This window comes from Microcaecilia unicolor, chromosome 8, assembly GCF_901765095.1.
Source record: "Microcaecilia unicolor chromosome 8, aMicUni1.1, whole genome shotgun sequence".
In the NCBI taxonomy this organism is placed as follows: Eukaryota; Metazoa; Chordata; class Amphibia; order Gymnophiona; family Siphonopidae; genus Microcaecilia; species Microcaecilia unicolor.
The window spans coordinates 187,649,944-187,675,390 of NC_044038.1; the positions used below are offsets into that span (position 1 = coordinate 187,649,944).

General features: G+C 45.6%; 1 protein-coding gene across 6 annotated transcripts in view; it reads left to right on the forward strand.

The window, feature by feature from the left end:
- Positions 1-25,447, forward strand: part of LOC115475628 (dual specificity tyrosine-phosphorylation-regulated kinase 1A-like) — a 521,782-nt gene that overhangs the window by 218,566 nt on the left and 277,769 nt on the right. For 5 of the 6 annotated variants that reach the window (XM_030211502.1, XM_030211505.1, XM_030211506.1 and 2 more), the window contains one exon: positions 10,291-10,438. The exons of the other annotated variant lie outside the window; for it this stretch is intronic. In XM_030211502.1, the coding sequence (XP_030067362.1) occupies positions 10,291-10,438 (148 nt within the window). The remainder of the gene's footprint in view (positions 1-10,290; positions 10,439-25,447) is intronic. 6 annotated transcript variants of the gene reach the window in all.

Below are 25,447 nucleotides of genomic sequence, written 5' to 3' on the forward strand. Positions count from 1 at the left end.
CCCACCCGCCGCACGAGCGCAAACCTCAGTTACTTTCTTTCTGCGACGAGGTGTGGCAGGTTCCTCCTGTGCTCCTCGTTCTGGCCTGGGAAAGAGTTTTCTGAAAGTGTGATTTTTCGCATGTTTTTTCTTTATTTTCTTTAAAAATAAAAAAAAAAGCTTTGGAACACTTTCCTTAAATCCTCAGACTTTTTTTGTCCATTTTTAAGTTTCCTTTCTTTTTTGACGCGGCCGGTTTTCTCCTTATTTTTGTGCCCCTTTTTATTGGCACAGTCGAGTCTTTTGATTTCGCCGGAGCCGTTTTTCCTTCCAAGTCATCGAAGACATCCAGCGGCATAAAACGTTGTACTTGGTGCAACCAGACCATCTCAGGTACCGATACCCATTCCTGGTGTATCCAGTGCCTTGGACCTGACTACAGCCCAGCAGCTGCTTGTACTCTGTGTCTTCATATGAAGAAGCGGACCCAAGTAGCTCAAGAAGCCCAATGCGAGAAACATTTTGGTGCTTGATCCGGTCCTTCGATGTCGGCATCGACATCTGTACTGAGGTCGGCGGTGCCGACATCGAGGGAAGCATCAACGTCAGGAGCAGAGGTAATGGCTGCTGAGAGACCAACTCATGCTGAGAGTAGTGAGGTGTCAAGTGGGTCACCACCTGTCTCGAGGCCTCCTGCTATGCAGGCTCCCCCAACCCCGAGGAGATGTGAGGATTCCACGTCGTCCTCGTCGGCACCGAGGAGCCTCGGTGACGGGCATCGAGCGATGGCGAAGAAGCACCGTCACCGATCTGCTTCGACACATGGTGCTGGTAGATCTGGGGCGTCGAAGGATTCCCTCTTAGCATCCTGGTACCTGCTTCTGAGCCTCAACAGATTCTGTTTCCGGTTGCTCCACCGGCCCTGCAGTCTTCTCCGATGGCAGTTCTCGATGAGTACATTCGGGCCCTGCTTCCAGAACTTCTGGAAGGACTGCTGCATCAATCTGCTTCGGTGTTGGGGGTGCTTGCGCCTTCCACGCCGCCTGCTGCAGCGGCTTCTGGCCCTTCGCCTGTGGTGCAGTCCCTGTCCTTGGCACCGGTGTCGGCTGCCACCCAGGTCGACTCCCCTTTGACGTCGGTGGAGGAAGCTTCACCGCAGTCCATGCGGGCACCTGCTTCTCGACATCGCCATCGAGGACGTCGATCCTAAGAGTCTCTCTTTTACATCTTTTGTCAGGGAAATGGCTACGGCCATTCCATTCCCTATGGAGGTGGAGGATGAGCCCAGGGCTGAGATGCTCGAGGTTCCGGATTATCCCTTTCCACCTAAGGAGGCTGTGATGGCTCCTTTGCATAAGGTACTCAAGGAAGTCCTTATGCGAAACTGGTTGTTCCCTCTGCTCCCATGATCCCGAAGAAGACTGATATCCAGTATCGGATCCACGGTGAACCTGGGTTGATGACGTCTGTTACCACACAATTCCATGGTGGTGGATGTACCTTGCCAGGGGGATAACACTTTTGGAGAGAAGGTGGAAGATCTGGTGGACCAGATCAAGAAGCACAATGATGCTATGGCATCTCTCTCCCGCTGGGGGCTTGCTGCTGCATCCTTCTCAACTAGGAGGTTTTTTTTTTTGGGCGGGGGGGGGGGGGGGTGAGGAGTGCTCCCTATTCCTATGCTAGGAATCCTGACACTCCGGCATCCTGACAGCCTGGTCAGGCTCAGCCCCAGTGCGCTCGTTCTTATCAACAGCGTTCGCCTAAGGCCCCAGCTGCTCCCCAGCAAAAGCAAGAGACAGGCTTTTGACTGGCTCCAGCAAAGCATAGCCACATTAAAAGTGTCCGTACCAGATACCAAAGGTGGCCTCTCGTATCTTCCAGCCAGTGGGTTCTTCAAATAGTCCGGTTAGGATACATCCTCAATCTGGAATTTAAACCTCCAAATTGCCCACTGGGAGCTCATTCTTACAGCTCCCAGCACAGGTAGGTACTTGCAGAGGAACTCTCCACCCTTCTAAAGGCCCATGCGGTCGAACCCATTCCACCAGGGGAAGAAGGGCTGGGAATCTATTTCAGGTACTTCCTTGTGCAAAAGAAAACAGGGGGGATGCGTTTCATCCTAGACCTAAGGGCCCTGAACAAATTCCTAGTCCAAGAAAAGTTCAGGATGGTTTCCCTGGGCACCCTTCTTCCCTTGATTCAAGAGAATGATTGGCTATGCTCTGTGGACGTAAAGGATGGTTACACACACATCTCGATACTCCCAACTCACAGGAAGTTTCTTCAATTTTGGCTGGGAACACAGCACTTTCAGTACCGTGTTGTACTGCTATGGATTTACAGCCTGCTTCACTGACACAGAGTACTCAGTAATTACCGTGGATTCTTTTGGATTCATATTTGGTAAATGAGACCTTTATTAGAGGTTCTAAAATCTACAATGATTAAAATATATACAATGATTAGCTATATAACTGAAAAGAAACAGTATCTATAATCATTCTATCTATAATTAAACAAAACCTATCTATAAACAATCATTACATCACTGGTCCCTACATCTAAGCAATGCTAAGAGTTCCTAGACCAGGAAAAGAAGCAATAAAACAATCATCACTGGTCCTTACATCATCCAGACTCTTATCTGCTGGGGGGCCCTGTTCACAGCAAAAGCCAGGAGTTTCTTTGACCAGGAATCTGGTTCTATGCGTTGCATCCACCCATAGATGAGCCTCCCACTTCACTGCCAGAGGCCCCTCTTTTTATTAGGTTTACAGAATGCTTGAGAGTTTCTCTGTTTAGGTAAAGAAGCCATACTGTGGGAATGTGGTCACATGTTTCCAAGTCCAGATGGCCAGTCTGAACTCGAAAACAGGCTCCATCTTTCCCTTCCCATAACAAATTATTTAGAGCTGTATCTTATCTTCTACATTCCAACTTATGTTCACACAATCAAAGTTAAACAATCATTTTTAAACAGAATTACTTATGATCACAAATACAGACCCCGAGTGGGTCTCCACCTGTCTTGAGACCTCCTGCTGTTCATGCATCCTGGAACCGATCATCGTCGGACATAAGTACATACCATACTGGGACAGACCAAAGGTCCATCAAGCTCAGTATCCTGTTTCCAACAGTGTCCAATCCAGGTCACAACTACCTGGCAAAATCCAAAAAAAGTACAAAACTTTCCCCAGGTCCAATTATGTTCTATGGACTTTTCCTTTAGGAAGCCATGTAAACCTTTTTTAAACTCTGCTAAGCTAACTGCCTTTACCACATTCTCTGGCAACGAATTCCAGAGTTTAATTACACATTGAGTGAAGAAAAATTTTCTCAGATTCTCTGAGGCATTAAGAGGATTCCACGTCGTCCTCGTTGGCACCGAGGAGTCTCGGTGAGGTGCATCAGGCGAAGGCCAAGAAGCACTGACACCGATCTCCTTCAACACACTGTGGAGGGAGCTCCGGGACATCGAGAGATCCCGCTCCCAAGAAGCGTCAGTGCCAGGAGGAGCGCTCTCCCTCCATTCAAGAAGTGCTGGCGCACACGTCTCCCAGCAGCCAAGATCCTGCTCCCGCATCCCTGGTGGTTAGGCAACCTGAGCCCGCACCAGCCCCACAGCCTGTACCAATGGCGGCTGTCGATGAGTGACTCCAGGCCTTGCTCCCAGAGCTTGTGGAGGCCTTTATGGAGCGATGTGCATCGGATTCAGGGGTGCCTGCGCCTACTATACCTTACGCTGCGGCCCTGCCTGGCCCCCAGCCTGCGGTGCGGCCTCCAACACTGGTGCTGCTTGCTGTTCTGAGATCGACTGCCATCCAGGCTGGTTCTCCTTTGACGTTGGTGGAGGAAGGTTCTCCGGAGTCCAGGCATGAATCAGCCTCTAAACACTGTTCTCGAGGCCATGGGTCTGAAGTCGAGGCGGGCCCGGTCTCGGGCATCCTGCTACTACTAATCATTTCTATAGTGCTACTAGATATATGCAGCGCAAAACAGGTACTTTCTGTGTCCCTAGTTTTTGTACCTGGGGCAGTAGAGAGTTAAGTGACTTGCCCAAGGTCACAAGGAGCTGCAGTGGGAATTGAACCTGGGCGTCAGGATCAAAGCCCACTACACTAACCATTAGGCTACTCCTCAATTCCATCCCTGAGGGAAGTGCTATCTGACACCGAGGAGGAGTGTTCATGGGAGTCTGAAAAGGATCCCAGATACTTTTCCTCCGATGAGTCCTTTGGGATTCCTTCAGAAACTTCCACTCCACTTGAGAGAAGGCCATCACCACCTGAGAGCCGCTCTTTCACCTTCTTTGTGCGGGAAAGGGCTGAGGCCATACCCATCCTAGTAAAAGTGGAGGATGAGCCCAGGGCTATGCTCGAGGTCCTGGATTACACCTCTCCACCTAAGGAGGCAGTGACAGCCCCCCCTACATAAGGTACTCAAGGTAGTCCTCATGCAGAACTGAGTGTCTCCTCTGTCCCTGTGGTCTCCAAGAAAATTGACACCCAGTATCGGATCCACGGGAAACCTAGGTTAGTGAGGTCTCAGTTACCCCACAACTCCATGGTGGTGGATGCGGCTCTCAAGAGAGCCAAGAGTACTACGGACTATGCTTCAGCTTTTGGGAGGAAAATGTATCAAACCGCGATGCTCATTGCCCGTTTTCAATCATACAAGCTCTTCACGAGCGTCTGCTTGCGGAACTCAGTGAGACAGCTGTCTGGCTTGGTTGATGCACTCCCTTGGGAGCACGCTGAGCCTTTTCATCAGCTGGAAGAAGCAGCAGTTGTGTCGCAAGTCCTTGGCCAGGGGCACTTAACACACTTTTGACATGGCATCCAGAATCTCTGCCCAAGGTATAGCGATTTGCAGATTCTCATGGCTGCGCATCTCTGACCTGGATCATTCTGTTCAGCAGAGGACAGCGGATGCCCCATGCCTGGGGGATAATCTTTTCGGAGAGAAGGTAGAAGAACTGGTTGAGCAGATCAAGAAGCATACCGATGCTATGTCTTCTCTCTCCCTCCGGGCGCCTTCTGCTACTACCTCTTCTTCTAGGAGGTATTTTGGTGGGTCCTGCAGTACTTCTTACGCCTATTCTAGGTATAGGTATGCCCCAGCGGCTCGCCAGCCTGCTCAGGCTATACCCCAGCTCGCTCTTTCTTGTCAACAGCGTGCGCTTAAGGCCCCTGCTGCTTCCCAGGAAAAGCAAGGGACGAGCTTTTGACTGGCTCCAGCAGAGCATAGCCACCATAAAAGTGTCCATGCCGGATGACTTACTGGTTGAGGGGAGGTTACAATTTTTTTTTTTTACCAAAGGTGGCCTCTCATAACCTCCGACTGGTGGGTTCTTCAAATAGTCCGGTTAGGATACACCCTCAATCTGATAAACAAACCTTCAAATTGTCCACTGTGGGCTCATATGTTCAGCTCTCAACACAAGCAGGTACTTTTAGAGGAACTCTCCGCCCTTCCAAAGGCCCATGCAGTTGAACCCATTCCACCAGGGGAAGAAGGGTAGGGATTCTATTCCTGGTACTTCTTTGTACAGAAAAAGACTGGGAATGCGTCCCATCCTAGACCTGAGAGCCCTGAACAAATTTCTAGTCTGAGAGAAGTTCAGGATGGTTTCCCTGGGCACCCTTCTTCCCATGATTCAGAAAAACGATTGACTATGCTCTCTGGATTTGAAGGATGCATATACACATATCCTGATACTTCACAGGCAGTATCTTTGGTTTCAGCTGGGAACATATCATTTTCAGTACCACGTGTTGCCTTTTGGCCTCACGTCATTTCCAGGATATTTACCAAATGTCTAGCAATAGTTGCAGCATTGCTACGCAGACTGGGAGTGCATGTGTTCCCTTATCTCGACGATTGGCTGGTGAAGAGCACCTCGGAGGACGGTGCCCGGGACTCCATGCAGAAGATTATTCAGGTGCTCGAGCTGCTAGGGTTTGTAATAGACTACCTCAAGTCCCATGTCTCCCCTGTCCAGCAATTGGAATTCATGGGAGCCCTGCTCGATATGCGGACTGTTCAAGCCTATCTCCCAGAGACACGTGTGGATAACCTTCTGTCCCTTGCGTCTGAGGTTTGGACATTGCAGCCAGTCACAGCTCGGCAGAGGTTGTTGGGCCACATGGCTTCCACAGTGTATGTTACACCCATGGCATGTCTTCACATGAGATCTACTTAATGGACCCTGGTTTCTCAGTGTTATCAAGCCACGGGGAGCCTAGAAGATGTCATCCGAGTGCACCCCCCCCCCCCCCTTCCTGAGCTGATACACTCTCTTCACTGATGGACCATTTGATCCAATCTGACTTTTGGAACTTCCATTTCAAATTCCTCAGCCACAAAAAGTGCTGATGACGGATGCATCTCTCCTGGGGTGGGGGGCTCATGTAGATGGGCTTCACACTCAGGGAGCCTGTCCCCCCCCCCACCCCCTGGAAACAGATCTTCAGATCAACCTCCTGGAGCTCTGAATGATCTGGAACACTCTAAAGGCTTTCAGAGATCAGCTGTCCAACCAAATTATCATAATTCAAACAATCAGGTTGTGATGTATTACACCAACAAGCAGGGGGGTACCGGATCTCGCCCTCTGTGTCAGGAAACTGTCCAGATGTGGCGCTGGGCATGCTGTCATGGCATATTTCTCCAAGCCACTTATCTGGCAGGCTTAAACAACAGCCTGGCCGACAGACTGAGCAGGATAATGCAGCCTCACGAGTTGTCCCAGAATATGGGCGTAGCCCGCAAGATCTTCCGAGTGTGGGGCACCCCCTCGGTGGATCTTTTCGCCAGTAAACTCAGTCACAAGGTCCCTCAGTTCTGTTCCAGGCTTCAGGCCCACGACAGACTAGCGTCAGATGCCTTTCTCCTATATTGGGGGACAGGCCTTCTGTATGCGTATCCTCCCATACCTCTAGTGGGAAAGACTTTGTTGAAACTTGAGCAAGAGCTCAGAACCATTGTTCTGATTGCACCCTGCTGGCTGCATCAGATATGATTCCCTCTTCTTCTGGAATTGTGCTCCGAAGAACTGTGGAGATTGGAGTGTTTTCCGACCTTCATCACTCTGAACGAGGGGTCTCTTCTACATCCCAACCTCTGATCTCTGGCTGTCACGGCCTGGATGTTGAGAGCCTAGAATTCGCTTCCTTGGTCTTTTGGAAGGTGTGTCCCGGATCTTGCTGGCTTCCAGGAAAGATTCCACTAAGAGGTGTTACTTTTTTAAATGGAGGAGGTTTGCCATCTGGCGTGACAGCAAGGCCATAGATCCTCGCTCTTGTCCTACACAGACCCTGCTTGAATACCTTCTACACTTAACAGGGTTCACCTTAGTGCAATTAGTGCATATCATCAGCCTTTAGTTGTTCACTTCATGAGAGGTTTGCTTTTGTCAAAGCCCCAATCAAACCTCCACCAGTGTCATGGGATCTCAAAGACGTTCTCACCTAGCTGATGAAAGCTCCTTTTGAGCCACTGAATTCCTGCCATCTGAAGTACTTGACCTGGGAGGTCATTTTCTTGGTGGCTATTACTTCAGCTCATAGGGTCAGTGAGCTTCAGGCCTTAGTAGTGGATGCACCTTATACTAAGTTTAATCACAACAGAGTAGTCCTCTTCACACACCCTAAGTTCCTTCTGAAGGTGGTGTCTGAGTTCCATCTGAACCAGTCGATTGTCTTGCCAACATTTTTCCCCGACCTCATGCCCATCCTGGCGAAAGCAGCTTGCACACCTTGGACTGCAAGAGAACGTTGGCCTTTTACATCGAGCGGACGAAGCCCTTCAGACAGACCGCCCAGTTGTTTGTCTCTTTTGATCCCAACTGGAGGGGAGTCACCATCAGTAAACGCACCATTTCCAGTTGGCTAGCGGATTGCATTTCCTTCTCTTATGTCCAAGCTGGGCTGACTAGAGAGCCACGTCACAAGTCATAATGTCAGAGCCATGGGTGCGTTGGTAACCCACTTGGTCAACCTCCATTGAAGAGATTTGGAAAGCTGCGACGTGGTCTTCAGTCCACACATTGACATCTCATTACTGCCTTGAGTAGTATACCCAACGTGACAGTTGGTTTGGGCAGTCAGTGTTGCAGAATCTGTTAGGGGTTTAGAATCCAACTCCACCCTCCTAGGACCATTTTGTTCTGTTTCAGTCTGCACTGTCAGCTAGTTTGTATGTAGTTTTAGGTTAATCTTTGTTACGTCCTTGCCTTTGCGAGGCCCAGTTGACCACTGTTTGTTGTTTTGTGTGAGCCTGAATGCTTGGGATACCCCACTTGTGAGAATCATTCAGCCTGCTTGTCCTCAGAGAAAGCGAAGATACTTACCTGTAGCAGGTATTCTCCGAGGACAGCAGGCTGATCATTCTCACAATCCCGCCCGCCTCCCCTTGGAGTTGTTTCTTTTGTTTATGCTTTTGGATTGAACTGAGGAACACAATGGGCGGGAAGGCACTCCAAGCATGCGTGGCACGGCAGAAGGCCCTAGCAAAACGTTTTCTTTTTTATTATGCAATATGCCGGTTCCTGGGCTGACACGGATCGTCGACCCACTTGTGAGAATGATAAGCCTGCTGTCCTTGGAGAATTCCTGCTTATAGGTAAGTATCTTCACTATATTAACCAAATTTATCAAAAGCAGGCTCAGTAAGTCTTAGGTGCCAGATTTCCATGGCACCTAGAAATTGGATCCTGGCACTCAAACGTTTGTGTCTCTCAGAATTGTTTTTTATAATGTGGATGAAATGTGCATGCTTCCGTATTTCTAACTTGTTGTATAGCACTTCATATACAAGAATATGATTAGGTTTTTCTCAAAGGAAAAGCAGGCATAATATTTTTACATGTGGGTGACGTCATCCACGGAGCTTGGTGTGGACACTGCCATAGTGCACTGTCACTTTAAAACTTTGACACAGTACCCTCACTGCACATATGCAGCTGGCTTTCCTCCTGAAGCTGAAGTTCAGGATCAGCAGTCTAGTGTTTTCTACAGAGCAGAGAGATTGGTTTTTTGATCTCTCCGCAATGCCTTTTGGTGCCTTCCCTTTTCGGAATATTTTTTTCTTCATATTCTTCTTCTTTTTTTTTTTTTTTTACTAATTTTGTTCAATTTATTCATTTTTAAAAATATTTTTCATTTTCCGCCTTTGGGGTTTCTGAGCCTTTTGTCCGGGATACATTGACTATTTTTGGGTGCACAACTACTAGAGGTCCCTGGGCTATTGAGCCTTTTGTCCTTGCATCGGCCGTTTTTCCCTCCATGTCAATGAGGGTACCGAGTGGCTTTAATATGTGTACTCAATGCAATAGGGCCATCTCAGGCATAGAACTTCATAACTGGTGTGCTCAGTGCTTGGGTCCTGCCTCCTTTTCTTCCTTTTCTGAAATCACTGAAGAGGAAACTGCACATTTTCTTTTCTTCTTGAAAGGAACTACCTGTTCCTCTGATCCTATTCCCACCCATCTACTTAGTACTATTTCTCCTACTGCCATCCCCTTTATCTGTCATATCCTCAATCTTTCACTTTCCACTGCGTCTGTTCCTGATGCCTTCAAACATGCCATAGTCACACCACTCCTCCAAAAAACCTTCATTGGACCCTACCTGTCATTCCAACTATCACCCTATTTCCCTCCTCCCTTTCCTATCCAAGATACTTGAATGTGCTGTTCACCACCATTGTTTTGATTTTCTTTCATCTCAAGCTATTCTTGATCCACTACAATCTGGCTTTTGCCCATTCAACTGAAACAGCGCTTGCTAAAGTCTCCAATGACCTGTTCCTGGCCAGATCCAAAGGTCTCTATTCTGTCCTCATCCTTGTAGCTGGTGAGTCCCACATGTGAGAATATTATTGCTTGTCCTCGGAGAACAAATTTGTAGCAGTGTTTTCCGAGGACAGCAGGCATACATTCTCACATCTCTTCTGACCCCGCCCCCCAAGTTGTCTTCTTAGCTTTAGTATTGTACTGCGTGACCCACACTCGAACGTTGGGTGGAAGGGCACCTGCCCATGCACGGTGGGGGAACTGCCTCAAAGTTTTAAAGTGACTGTACAGTATGCCAGTGTTTGCACCGAGCTCCGTTCATGACTTCATCCACATGGGAGAATATATGCCTGCTGTCCTTGAAGAACACCTGGTACACATAACTTTGCTTTATAGTTGCTGTCACATAATAGAGCTTTTATGTGAAATTTTACTATGACCTATCTTTGCGTCGGGTAGGGTCTGAGAGGACCCTACACCTCCACTTATGTGTTGTTGTTTTGGTTTTTCAGGTAGCGAAGGCCTATGATCACTATGATCAAGAGTGGGTGGCTATAAAAATCATCAAGAACAAGAAAGCATTTCTGAACCAGGCCCAGATAGAGCTGCGCCTGCTTGAACTGATGAATAAAAATGACATGGAGATGAAGTATTATATAGGTAACTATTCCAGTACATGTTAAGTGTACTTGGCACAAAATGTAAAGAACTTAAAAGCATTGCCATACTGGGACAGACGGTACATCAAGCTCAGTATCCTGTTTCCAGCTGTGGACAATCCAGGTCACAAGTACCTGGCAAGATCCCAAAAGAGTAAAACAGGTTTTTTAGCTGCTTTCCCCAAGTCCATCTTAGTAACGGCTTATGGAAGTTTAGAAATGTGTCTAAACCTTTTTTTTTTTTTTTAACCCTGCTAACCTAACTACTTTTACCACATTCTCTGTAAATGAATTCCAGAATTTAATTACAAGTTGAGTGAAGGAATATTTTCTCTAATCAGTTTTAAATGTACTACTTTGTAGTGTGCCCCAAGTCTACACTATCTGGTTTGGTTATCAGTGATGGCCTTCAACAGTTGATAGTTTTATCTTTAGGAGCTATTCTTAAATTTTAAGAGAATTGAAGGGTATTAGGAATAATTTTAGATGCTAAGTTAACATTTCAATATCGGATAAATCAACCAACCAGTTAAAAAGTTCTTTTTTTGTATTGCACCTTTTGAGGTCCATTAGATCTTCTCTGAGTGCTATAAATTTCAGAATTATAGCTCAGGCTGTTTTATCACATTTATTTATTTATTAGGATTTATTTTCTGTCTTTTTGAAGGAATTCACTCAAGGTGGTGTACAGTAAGAATAGATCAAACATGAGCAATAGACAATTACAACAGTAAAAATATTCAAAACCTATACAAAGTATGGCATGGTATACTATTTACAATGTCAACACAATACATAATAGAACATTATAATTGATAGTGAAGGGTAAAGCAAAGATGTAACACATAGATAGGTAAGAAAGTACAAAAAATTAGAAAGTTAGGTGATTGATTTAAAGAAAGTTGCACATCAGGTCAGAGAAATGGTTAAATATTATCTCAGCTAGGGTAGGAGTAGATAAACATGTCCTGCTGCAGTATATGCAGCCTGAGTCACTTCTTGTGTGTGTGAGTGAGACTAACAAGTTAGTTAGTTCTTCCATTAAAGACCTGGTTGAAGAGCCAAGCTTTTACCTGCTTCCTGAAGTTGAGATAGTGTTGTGTTAAGCGCTGCCTTTCAGGCAGTGCATTCCAGAGTGTGGGGGCTACTCCAGAGAAGGCTCGCTTGTGGGTATTCCAGAATGTGGGGGCTAATCCGGAGAAGGCTCTCTTGCAGGTATCACATCGTGTAATGTCTTTTGGAGTGGGTGTGGTTAGTGAAAGTCCTTGGTGGTGTGTGGAGGATCATCCTATTTTTCAGGTACTCAGGGCCATTTCCTTTCAGGGTCTTGAAGATCAGACATAGAATTTTAAATCCCTGTATTGTACTGGTAGCCAATGTTTGCAAAAATGGTGTGGTTATGGAACGCACTACCTACAGACCTGAAATCAATCGACGAAATAACCAACTTTTGTAAATCTCTGAAGACATACTTCTTCAACAAGGCCTACAAAGAGAACCTATAACCTCACTAGTATCCACTTCACCAACCCACCCAGCTATGAAAGTCCACCTTCTATACTTAACCCTATCACTTCCTTCTTTCTTCCCTTACTTAATCTCTGCACATCACTAATTGTATCTGATACCCTGTAATGACAATGTCATAAAACTATGTAAGCCACTTTGAGCCTGCAAATAGGTGGGAAAATGTGGGATACAAATGCAATAAATATGGTCACGTCGCTTGCAACTTTCTATGAGTCTTGCTGCTGCATTCTGAATCAACTGGAGCTGGTGCAGGCCCTTTGTAGTCAGGCCATTGTATAGTGCATTGCAGTAATTGAGTCTTGATGTTCTCATGCCATGTACAACTGGGATAAGATTTACCTTCTTGATGTAAGGAGAGAGGCCGCATAGCTGTTGCAAATAGTAGAAGCAACTCTTGAAGGTTTCTTGGATTTGGGGAATCAGAGTAAGTGTTGAATCTAACTGTATTCCAAGGTTCCTGACTTGTGATTTGAGGGGGAGTTCATACTTACCAAAAAGGATTTTGATGTCAGGTATGTATCCATTTGTGTTAGGGACCCAGAGAAGCTCAGTTTTACTTGGGTTCTGGCAAAGTTTGTTGTGTTTAGCCCATTCTTGAATTGATGTTAGACAGGTAATCAGTAAGTCAGGTTCAGTGGGTATGAGTAGCTGCACATCATCCGCATAGATGTAGAACTGAGTGTCCATTGACTGAATCAGCTCAGCTAGTGGCTTGAGGTAAATATTGAACAGAATAGGTGACAGTATCGATCCTTGTGGTACCCCGCAGATCAGTGTCCATGGTAGTAATGAGCTGCTGCCAAACATTATGGATTGTTGCCTGTCTGATAGATAGGATCTGAACCAAGCAAGTACTGTTCCATTGATACCTGTTTCTGTCAGTCGTGCTAGCATGATATGATCATAGTGTCGAACACTGCTGAGAAGTCAAGCAGTACTAATATCGAGGCGAATCCCTTGTCTTGGTTTCTGTGAAGATCATCTAGTAGGAATACAAGGGCCATTTCTGTACCATAACCAGGTCTGAATCCAGATTGACATGGATCTATCCAGATTCTCTTTTCTAACCAGTCATTAAGTTGAACACAGACTGTTTGTTCGTGAGTTTCCCTAGAAACGGGATATTGGATACTGGCCTGTAACTTTCAAGTTTGTCCTGGTCAAGGTTGTTTTTCTTCAGCAGAGGACAGACCACTGCCCTTTTTAATGCTGTTGGTAGCTGCCCATTAGAAAGACAGGTGTTCACAATTTTTATGGCGCCTTCTATGATGCTCATACATGCCTGCTGCACTATCTTTGATGGGCAGGGATCGAGGGAGCAGGTAGTTGGTCAAAGGTCTCTTAGGATTTTGTCAAGGCTCTCCTCTGTCATTGGGTTAAAAGTGTCCCATCTGTCTCTGTCAGGAGGGGGTGAGTTTGTGCACGACTGGTTGGGGACTGGGTGGGATTGCGTGTGAATCCTGGTGGAGACTTTTAATTTTGTTGGCAAAGTGTGCAGCAAAATCATTGCAGTTCAGTTTAGACTGGGCAGGCTGGTTACTATACTGAAGAACTGCTTGGCTGAATTGGCAGCCTGTGCAATGCATTGAGAGAAGTACTGTTTTTTGGTTGCTGTTAAGGATTGGCGGTACTTTGCCATGTGCTTCCTACAGTTTAGTCTGTCTTCATCCAGGTGAGATTTGCGCCATCTCCTTTCCAGTTTTCGTCCTTCGCGTTTAAGGATCCGAAGTTCTGGAGAAAACCAAGGTGAGCGTTTGTGAGTGGGGCATAAGACCTTTTTTAGTGGTGCTGTTTTCTCTAAGATCTTGGCTAAGTGTGTATTCCAGATGTCAACTTGTTCTGACACTGTTGTTGTCTTTTCATCCACATGTGGATAGTCCAAGGCCTCTAGGAAATTCTCAGCAGTCAGCTTTTTTTGGTCTCTGATCTCCTCCCAAACTTTGGGAGGTGCCATTTGTTTTAGGTGGTCACTTGGGGAGAATTTAATTAGAAAATGGTCTGACCATGATAGGATTGTTATTTCAATACTGTTATCCCAGAATTCTGGGATATCCACCCCTTTGTAGAATACCAGGTTTAGTATGTGACCCTTTTCGTGGGTTGATTACCTGTGTAAATCCTAGTGCTGTCATCGTGTTCAAGAAGGCAGCTGTGGTGGTATCTGGGGTTTCGATGTGTAGATTGAAGTCTCCCATGATCACTAGCCTAGGGTAATTCAGGGTCACTTAAGGAATCAGGTCTAGGCGTTCTTGCACAGATAATGTGTTGTTGTGAGGTGCTCTGTAAACCATGTACATAAGCACCGCCATACTGGGAAAAGACCAAGGGTCCATCAAGCCCAGCATCCTGTCTCCGACAGTGGCCAAGCCAAACTTCAAGAACCTGTCAAACCCCCCCCAGAAAAACCAAAACTTAATTCTTAATAATGTTCAGTGGACTTTTCCCTCAGGAATCTGTCCAAACCCCCTTTAAATTCTGTAAGGCCAGCTGCTGTCACTACATTTTCTGGCAACGAGTTCCAGAGTCTAACTACACGCTGAGTAAAGAAAAACTTTCTCCTATTTGTTTTAAATCTACCATATTCTAGCTTCATCTTGTGTCCCCTGGTTTTGTTGTTGTTTGATTGAAAGTGTAAACAAACGCTTCACATCTGTCCGCTCTATTCCGCTCATTATCTTGTAGACTTCTATCATATCACCCCTCAGCCAGATTGGTTTCTCCTCTTCAAGTTGTATTAAAAGAGATTCAGATTCATGTAGCTGGGGGATGGATATTCTGTGCAGTTTGATTGTATCCCGAATCAAGACTGCTACCCCTCCACCCCGTTTTCCTGGTCTTGATTGATGTTGGATGTTGAAACGTGTTGGGCATAGTTCAGCCAGTGATAAACCCCCACTTTCATCTATCCAGGTTTCACTTATTCTTAGGATGTCAAGATGCTGTTCATTTATGGCATCATGGATAACCGAGGATTTCTTTGCAGCTGAGCTGGCATTCACCAGTCCTATAAGTTCCCAAGGGTAGTCTGGGGGTAGCTTTGGTGTGGCAATGAGGTGATCTTTGAAGTACTGTTATGAAGGTGTTTGACCTCTTGCGCTTTTGCCTTATAGCCTAGTGGTTAGTGCATCGGACTTTGATCCTGGGGAACTGGGTTCGATTCCCACTGCAGCTCCTTGTGACTGTGGGCAAGTCACTTAACCCTCCATTGCCCCAGGTACAAAATAAGTACTTGTATATATGTAAACCGCTTTGAATGTAGTTGCAAAATACCACAGAAAGGCAGTATATCAAGTCCCATTTCCCTTTCCCTTCTCTTTGGTGTATGGGGGTTATGGTTTCCTCTCCCACACACCACTGGGATACTTGCATGATGTTTGGGCCCTATGCACATTTTTTGTGTCAGAAACTAGTTAGGCAAAATTTCACTGGATGGCACTACTGTCTACTCTGTGGAGTTCACATTCTTACTAGTTGACAAATGCAGGGTTAAGGCTTTAAATATTCTGAAAGAAACAGATCTTTTTAAAGTAAATTCAGACCAGGCCTGTGAGATCAAAGGCTTCTAGCAACAGAGGAAAACAAATGGCTGTACTTCGCACTTCTATGTGAATTGCTTTGTAGAGGGGATTGATGATATTTGCCTTTAGTTTTAAGGAATCTATCAGGTTCAGAGTTTTAGAAATATATTATACAGTTAAAATAAAGTTTTGACTCACGGATTGCAGGTATGAATTTTAGAATTTCTGGTTCTGATATCCTTGGATGGAACAGTTGATGGTCCAATTGATGCAGATTACCGTAGGCTTTTTCTTTGTTGTCCAGGAGGACGTTTAGATTATTGTTACTCAATCTACTGCTCTCTAAATCTTCAGCTTAAAAAGAGGCTTTAGAATACCTCTGCAAGATTGGTTTAGCGAGATACTCTGAAGCTTCTCCATTGATAAATTAACTGCTCTTGCTTAGGATTGATAGTCAAATTTATTTTAAGCTTGCGTACTTGATTTACAAAAATTTCTATGGGTTAAACTCAGAATCTGTGAGTCAACTTGTAATTTTTTCAAATAATACTCACTTGAGAAGTGGGAAGAGGTTGTTAGACTTCCCATCTATGAAGAATATTAATTGTAAACTTATTAGGGAGTGCTTTTTTGATTTACGAAGTATTAGGTTCTAGAATAGTATCCTTGTTCAACTTCATTAGATCATTCCATATATTTATTTAGAAAATCTCTTAAAACTCATTTGCTTTTTAGATAAAGAATGTGATTTATATTCATTTGACTAAAAAATCCTGTTTTTTTTTCTGTTTTAAAGATTGTTAATGTATAGACTTTGTGATATGTGTTGTAAATTCCTTCTAATATGAAACTTCTTAGTTGAACTTTCATTCCACTCAGTATTTTATAGACCTCTCTCATATCCTCCCTTGGCCATCTCTTCTCTAAGCTGAAGAGCACTAACCTTTTTAGTCTTTCCTTATACGGAAGTTATCCGATCCTGTTAATCTTTTTTGTCACCCTTCTCTGTACTGTAACATTCTACCTGTTTTCTTAACTGCTGCTGCATACTGAGTAGCGGGTTTCAATGTATCGTCAGTGATGACGTTTAGGTCCTTTTCCTGAGTGGATATCTCTGCACACTAAACACAGGGCAGAAACCCTCTGCTCAGTGTGCAGCGGTTGCTAAGGAAGCAAGTAGAATGTTAAGAATTATTAGGAAAACAAAAATAAGAGTATTATAATACCTTTGTTTCATAAGATCATAAGCATTGCCATACTGGGACACACTGAAGGTCCATCAAACCCAGTATCCTGGTTCTAACAGTGGCCAATCCAGGTCACAAGTACCTGGCAAGCTCCATGGTTCAATTGCACCTTGAATAGTGTGTGCAATTCTGATCACCGCATCTCAAAAAAGATGTAGTGGAATTAGAAAAGGTACAGAGAAGGACGACAAAAATGATGAAGGGGATGGGATTACTGTTCTGTGAGGAAAGGTTAAAGAGTCTAGGGCTCTTGGAGAAGAGATGTCTGAGGGGAGATATGATAGAGGTCTATAAAATACTGAGTGGAGTGGAACGAGTAGACATGAATTGCTTCTTTTCTCTTTCCAAAATTACTAGGACTAGGGGGCACGCAATGAAACTACTAAGTAGTCAATTTTAAAATAAACCAGAGAAAATATTCACGCAACATATAGTTAAACTCTGGAATTTGCCTTCTGAAAATCCATCCATCATCTCTCTGTGTCCCTATCCCACCCTACCCAGCATCACCCCTGTGTTCTTTCCCTTGTCTTCTCACCATGTTGAGCATATCCCCTTTCCATGTCCCTATTCTTGTCTTGTTCAACATAACTTTTCATTGTCTCTATGCTCCCCCCCCCCCCCCACATTCCAGCATCTCTCCCATTCCTCCTGTGTCCCCTGCCAGTATCTTTTCCTCTTCCTTTTTTCCCTCTGAACCCCACTTTCCCAGGGGTCCAACTGTTATTCTCTCTACTCTTGCTCCTGTTCCATCTCCCTTTGCAGGTCCAGCACCTCTCCTTCTTTGTATCTTCCTCCCCTTTCCCTCCCTCTATGTTGGCATCTCTTCCTCTCTCCACCACCACCCCTGGCTTCTTCCTTTTCCCCAGCACTCCAGTGTTCTTTCCTCCAACACTCCAGCATATATCTCTCTCTCTCTCTCTCTCATCTCCCTTTCCTTTCCCTACTTTCACACCCCAGCATATGTCACTTTCTCCTCCCCCGCCCCTATGGTCCTCTACCGTTATCAGTAGCTGGTTGCACTGAAGAGACATTGCTTCCGGCTGACCCAGCGTCTTCCCTCTTCCTTGCTCCACCCTCAGAAACCAGAAGTAGCATCAAAGAAGATGGGATTCATAGAAGAAAGGCCCCTCACCAGCTTTAGGCTGCATCTCTGCAGCGCTACTGCCACAAACAAGGTTGGAGGCCCTCGAGGGTGGAGGGGGTTGGGGGCAAAGGAAGTGATTGATGCTGGACCCCTAGAGTTGGGGAAGAAAGCTGAAGATGGTAGATTGCTGGTGGGAGCAGTGAACCAACGCATGGGACTGCGGCACTTAGGCACGTGTCTTGGCTTGTCTGCATAGAGCAGCAAGAGGAGGAGGAAGTGAATTGCTGCACATCAGTCCATGTCTTCTTACTCTGCCAGCCTAGACCAGACTCTTTATGTGAATTGTGCTGGGAGGGGATCGGGAGGTGGGGGGGCATGTGTTAGAGGGAATGGGATATGCTGTGCTGCACAGATTTTTATTTTTTTCTTGTTTGGGCCAGCATCATGTTACATGTGGTGCCCAATAGCACTGGTGCTCCCTCACTATTAGACACCACGATAACCTTCTGCCTTGTGTGGTAAATGTAGGCAGATTCAGCCACGCCTCCTGCATTTAGAGCACATCCTTTGCACTTACTTCACAGTAATTTTTGCATTAACTGTGCATCCCATAGTGTCCCATAGATCAATCCAGAGACTTGTGGGTTATGTCCCTTTACCAGCAGGTGGAGATAGAGAGAACTTCAGAGGTTTACTATATGTGGTCACGTGCAGCCACCTTAACTTCATTATTCTCTCTATCTAGCAGGTATATGGTCATAACTGTGCAGCTCTGGATTGATTGGCTCCTGTCCTGGTCTCCTGGGTCTAGGCAAGCTTCTGGGGTCTGAGGTGTCCTGGTCCTGGGACTTGGGGTGCACACCTGGTGGTACCAGGTCCCTCCCTTCCTCACCCATCGCCCCCTTCTCTGTGCCTGACCGGGGTTTGTGCTTTTCACTCTCCTGACTTAAAAAAAGAGTCTGAGGTTTCTTTTGTTCCGGTGTCCTCTCCTGCCTTAAAAAAAAAAAAAATGCTGTTTGAGTACTGCTGACTCCTCAGACTGATTCTCCAGCGCAGCCAGCTGATGGTGGTTTGCAGTACTGGCTGAAGGGAGTGAGGACTGACTTGGCATGTGACAGTGATTCCCAAGGGGGCGAGTAGTCATTACCCTACCTGCGCCAGTGGGAGAGAGCAAAAGCGGCTCCCGGTGTGGGAGCCACTGGGCTGATGCTGTTTTTCTGTGCCGGAGCTCCACTGTACAGTGTGTCTTCCCGGCTCGTTTTAGTGGACACATGACAGCTGTTTTGTTCGGCACGTGCCATCTTTCCTGCCGTGCCACATGGCAAGGCTGAAGTACCGGTGCTGCCTTGGGGCCCGTTTTGCCTGCGATTCTGGCAGTTTTATGTGCAGGCTTTTCAGAAGGTGTAACTGGGGTGGATCGCTCCCAGTTTCTTTATGTTTAAGGGCTTCTGAGAAGGAGGCCTGGTGCAGTTTGCAGGTGCTGTTGGTGCCCTCGGGTCTCCACAGCTTTGAGTCTCCTGCAGCTTCCTTAGGGCGAGGTCGGAGACCCAGTAGACCCGTGTGGCTGTTCTGTGGCAGTGAGAGCCTTAAGCTGCAGCTTGGAAAGTACTCACTTATCTGGGGGACATACCTGTGCCTTGCTAGGTGATGTATGATTTGGGTGTACCCTTTTATAGTTGCACTAAGAATATTTCTGAACCCTCCTCGAGGAGGTTCAGGGTTTGTGTACATCATTAATGGAAGCGAGAAAGGGATCTGGATTAGGGATCCTACTCTAGGGTTTTCATTCTTTCCCTCTTTCCCTTTCTCGGCATGGCAGTACAGATTATTTAGTTAGTCAGGCTTAGGGCTGTTGACTCCATGTTTCTGTGTGCACGACTCTCAGGTTTCTCTCGGTCTCCATGGTAATCCTGCACACTCTGTGCTGCCCTGGTGGCATTTGCTTTGTGTGCACTATTTACATCAAATTAGTTTTATTCAGTAAGGTGGCCGGCCTTTCTGCCTGAAGGGTAGAGGTTCAAGGCTGGTTTATCCACCCTATTAGAAACTGTGGACTCAGCTGTGTTTCCAGTGGGACATATTTTATTTCATTCTCTCTTACTGCTTGCTTGGCCAAGCAGTTCTTGCATGACTGGAACAGTTATCACTACACTACTGTACTAAAGATTGCCCTCCTCTCGCTTTTTGCATACTGATATTGGAGGAGTGGCCTAGTGGTTAGGGTGGTGGACTTTGGTCCTGGGAAACTGAAGAACTGAGTTCAATTCCCACTTCAGGCACAGGCAGCTCCTTGTGACTCTGGGCAAGTCACTTAACTCTCCATTGCCCCATGTAAGCCGCATTGAGCCTGCCATGAGTGGGAAAGCGCAGGGTACAAATGTAACAAAAAAAAATACTAGCCCCAACTATCCCAGTATGTGCAGCGTACCCGGTACCTCTAATTGCTTCTATGGCATTTTTGGCATCTTTTCATGGTATGGGACACCTAGATTTCATGAGGAGTGGGCCAGGAACTACTTCAGTGTAGAGTTAGCTTAATAGCTGTTGCAACCAGCTGAGCGTGAGCACAGAGCTGTAGAGGTGCTGCTTCACGACCCACTGCAGCTTGCCATCTGTAGTACGCAATGGTGAAACAACCATATTCTGCTACACCATCTGGCTATTCGCAGCTGCACTTGTTAGCTCCAATGCGCAGCAGTTCTAGTGCAGAATCACACCAGCCAATTCTTGACCCTCTCTGCAAGAAGTTAGCGCTGGCTTAGGCATCAGATCACTGATGTGGCTTCCAAGTCACATTTGGCAACCTGCCTTTTGGAAGTAATCTTGGGAGTATCCTCACCTATTTATTCCCTTACCCTTAATTGTTCTATCTGTTTACCTGTCTTATCTAGACTGTAAGCTCCTTGAGCAGGGACTGTCTTTTCTGTGTATGGTGTACAGCGCTACATATGCCTTGTAGCGCTATAGAAATGTTAAATAGTAGTAGTAGAGTGGAGAAGATCTAGGGCAGTTGGGTAAAGACATGAGGGACTCCCAGGTCTTGAGATTGCCAGGGGATGAGTCTAAGGATGATTTTTAGTCCTCTCAGTTTTGTCATAGGATTTGTGGGGCCAGGAAAACCACTTTCATGGTTTCTGCTTCCACTAGGACAAGCCACCTGGCTGCTAGTGCAATATGCTTGGTTTCAACTCCAGGTCTACCTATGCCTGTTGCATCTTCCAATGATGGAGTTCACTCCTCAAGCAGGACTTTATGGGTTTCAGGAGGAGTAACCAAGTTTGCCTCAGTTGAATGTGTCTTAGTTTTTCTATCGCACGGTTACAACCTGGACTTCACTACAGATTTTTCTTGGAGTCTATGTGCAAGCTCAAACGCTAATATCGGGCAGCTCTTGCCACCTTGCCAACGTTTCTCCCTTTAGGCGCGGTCAAATCTGTTCCCAGTTGCAATTGGGGGAGTGGGAAGTTCCCTTTGCTTTGTAGTTCCAATCAGGGAGCTTCTTCCAGTTGAGTTTGGACGTCATAAGAGTCTAGAGTGTTTACGATTCAATTTTCACAATGGGAACCTTGCAGTGTGTAGTAGTTCAGTCTGATGGGGAGAGTTTCTAGCCTTCCTGGACCTCTAGGAAACGCACTTTCATATTCCCAGTGCTCCTACCCACAGAGGGACCTTAGCGATTTATGACCATGTCATTTAGCCTTTCCACATTACCAAAGACATTTTTCAAGGTCATTGTGGTAGTGGCAGCTTTCCTTTGTGAGGATGGATTGTAGGTTTATTCATACCTTGTGACTGGCTGATTTGCGGCTCTCTCTATCCTTCAGTCCTTAGGATGTCACCAAGAGTCAGTTGTTTACAGCACAGATCTTGGCTTATCGGGGAGTGGTGTTCCATATAGGCTTGGGAAGTCCTTTCTTCCTTTTGCCCCTCAGCAAGAGGAGCCAACTCAAGTCAGGTTCTACTTTCCCTACCAGGTCCAGGATATGGGAATAGGTTCAAGTTATGGGCCAAGGGGCTCTTTCTTAGACATTCCCCCATGGGCCTTATTCTGTATCAGACCACTTCCTGGGTCCCCATCTCTTTGGTTCCCTTCACACCAACTTAGTCTCAATGGGTGATTTCAACACAGCCTTCTGCTGACATTACAGAAGTTCTCTCTATGGAGGTGGCTGTCTGTAGCTTGTAGGCTGCTAGGGTGTGCCATAGCTGGCAGCAACAGATTTCGGATCCCTTACATAAGGCAGACAGTCGACCACCTCCTCACTTGCCAGATGTGGAGTCGAGGCTGGCTTAGTTGACATTCTTCTGCAAGCTAAGGAGCTTTAGCAATTAAGAAGAGCCAGGCTTTCAAATCCCCAGGTCCTGATGGTTTCTTTTTTATTTTTGTAATTTTCAAAATAATAAACAATATCCAAGTAGTATCACAATGCCAGGATACAACAGAGACTCAGAAAAATACAGGCACTTAAAAATTTAAGAATAAGTTCAGATTTTCGTCCACAATAAGAAGTAAACGGATCCAGGACAAAAGGAAATAAAAGAAAAAATAAAGTACTTTTAAGAGATACGTTCCTCACAACTGACTACTTCAGCCACCTTCTAACAGTGAACATTAGGAACTACATTTTAACATGCACTTCTTCTCTGGCATTCAAAAATTCTTCTTGTTGTTTGGGCTCAAAAAATTGAAATTGTTTACCCTCTGTAAATATTATACAATTACAAGGAAAACGTAACACCTAACTAGTGCCAAGAGCCTGTACCCTGGGTCGCAGGACCAAAAAGGCCTTACGCCTTGCCTGTGCTCTTCTTGACAAATCAGAAAACACCCTTATTTTTGAACCCATAAAGAACGATTCCATATGTCGAAAGGATAGCTTTAATACAGAATTACAGTCAGGTTCAAAGGCAAAAGTCACCACCAATATAGGCCTTTAAGTAATAACCTCCAAAGAAGATTCTAAAAAAGCTGTTAAGTTCAAATCACCTTAACCTCTGGGTTGAGCAACCAAACCATTGGGAGTTCCTGGGTTTGGAATATACTGAGCTTTGGTGATAGGTGGTTAAACACCAGAGGGCATTTTAAAGATTTCCATCATATATTTTTTAAACTTTTCCAGTGCAGGTAATAATGGAGACTTTGGGAAGTTTAAGAGTCTCAAATTAACTCTTTTAGATTGATTCTACAAATATTCCACACGTCTTGCAACAACAATTTTTTCCTTAATTAATGCTACCTCCATACTTTCCATAGTCTGTATTTCAGACTTAAGGGAGTCAACTTCAAGGGCTAATTGGCCCATAGCTTGAGCCTGCACCAAGACTGCATCAGAAACAGATATTAAATCCTTAGTATTTTGTCTTTTAATATCCAGAAGAGAAGTTTACATATCACCAATGGCGTCCCACAGTGACTCCAGTGTTACTATGGCTGGTTTCACCAGTGCTCGCCTTGAATCAGGAGCATTTCGAGTAACAACTTGGGTTAAAGAGTTAACAATACCTTCACCAAGGATCTTGTTAACATGCTGATATTCCATACTCAAAGTTGGAACTGTACTCAGTCAAAGTCCCCCTTTAAAAAAGCAGGATTCTCCCCAAGCTGGGTCTCCAATGCTGTTTCGACTGCAACTGTGGATCTGCTTCCTGGTTGTGGGGGAACCGCTTTTTCAACATTGTTCAATTTCAGAGAAGCCTGGTTGCACTTGAAAGTGCTCCAGTGTTGCCTGCTTCATCGGAGGTATAGAGGAGGGAGCTGGAGGAGGCTGTTGGATCTTTCATCTTCTCTTTCCCATTCTGTTCTAGTGAGCCTGAATGAGCAGAAACACCCAGAGAGACAGAGCACTGACAGGTACGACACTCCTCACAGTGCAATCTTGGATCGTCCTGATGGTTTCTCAGGTGAATTTTATAAGATTTGGTGTATTTCAATGCAACTGTTACTGGGGCTGCGTTACCTTGATATGCCAGTGAGACCGTTGTGATTATGCTGTTGAAACCTGGCAAGGCGAGTGATTATCACGAATCCTACCACCCTATCTCCCTAATCAACGTTGACTTTAAATTATTTTCTTGAATTCTGACTCTCTCTCTCTACACATCTCTACTGTGGTGTCTGAGGATCATGCTGGCTTTGTGAGAGACAGGCAATATCCCTCTCTTATTGGCTAGTTTAAATGCAGCCAAAGCTGTTGATCAGGTGAATTGAACTTTTATGTATCATTCTTTATCCCACGTAGGTATAGAGGGGTGGTTTTCTGATGCAGTGCATACCTTGTATGCTTACTGTTGTACTTCGCTTTTGTTAAATGGTATTCGTACTGAATCATTTCCTATAGATCATGGTATGCGCCAGGGGTGCCTCTTTCCTCCCTCCTGTTTATTCTTACTTTGGAACCATTGTTATGTACCTTGCGAAGACAGGAAGAGATTAGGGGTTTAGAATTGAAATATGTTGTTAAAGCTCTTGCCTTTGCAGATGATTTGCTGCTGGTGTGATCTTACCCTCAGAGTTCTCTCCCACGGGTTCTGGAGTTTGAGAAATATGGGTTCCTGTTGGGGTTTACTGTAACTAAGTCTTTGCTTTGCCCTCTAATCCGCTGGTCCGCTGATCCTGCTTGAGTCCCTTTCCTTTGCAGTGGTCAGATGTTTTTTTTTTTCCCAAATATTGCTAATTTTGTTTTTTTGTTACATTTGTACCCCGCGCTTTCCCACTCATGGCAGGCTCAATGCGGCTTACAAGGGGCAATGGAGGGTTAAGTGACTTGCCCAGAGTCACAAGGAGCTGCCTGTGCCTGAAGTGGGAATCGAACTCAGTTCCTCAGTTCCCCAGGACCAAAGTCCACCACCCTAACCACTAGGCCACTCCTCCACTCAATTTATTTGTATAGGTTGAATATCACTCTTTTGCATCAATTTACTGAGCTACGCCTTCACATGTGGGGGCATACCCACTGTCTTTAATGGTTGTATGTCTTCCAAATGCTGCCTCTATCTCCAAATTGCTGATGAAAAATGGCTGGTTAGACGACTTCAACGTTACTTGTGGGAAGGCAATTGAGCCTAGTTATCTATGGTTTGTATTGCCTTGCCTGGAGAGCATGGGGGGTGGGGGGGGCTGAACCTGCTGAACCTTCACCTTCTGACAGTTGGCTGTGGTATGCTGCATATTAATGATTTGGTTCTGCTCCACTTCCATGTTCTCTTGTATCACTTTGGAATTATCGCTTTTGGAATGTGAGCGTTTTAGTGCCTATCTTCATGCGGAGACACCGTGGAGTCCCTCTTATGTCTGTAGACTTTGGCTGTACACCCATTTGCGGCGAGTTTGGAGGTGGGTCTGCAAGTATCATTGTTTGGATGCTAGGTGCATACCTTTTTACTCTTGCAGAGCAACAGAGCCTTTCTACCTGGTACAGCCTCTCTTTCCTTTGCTCGTTGGACAGGCCGGGGCCTCCAGTAACTTTTTCAAGTGCTGACAGACGAGGGACGAATTAAATTATTTGCCAACTTATTAGAAGATTTCAGGATTGCATCAAAAGACTTTTGTGCGTTCTTGCAGCTACGCCATTATGTGATTTCATTACTGCCCGCATGTCTCACTGAAGAGGTGTACGAGACATTGTCCA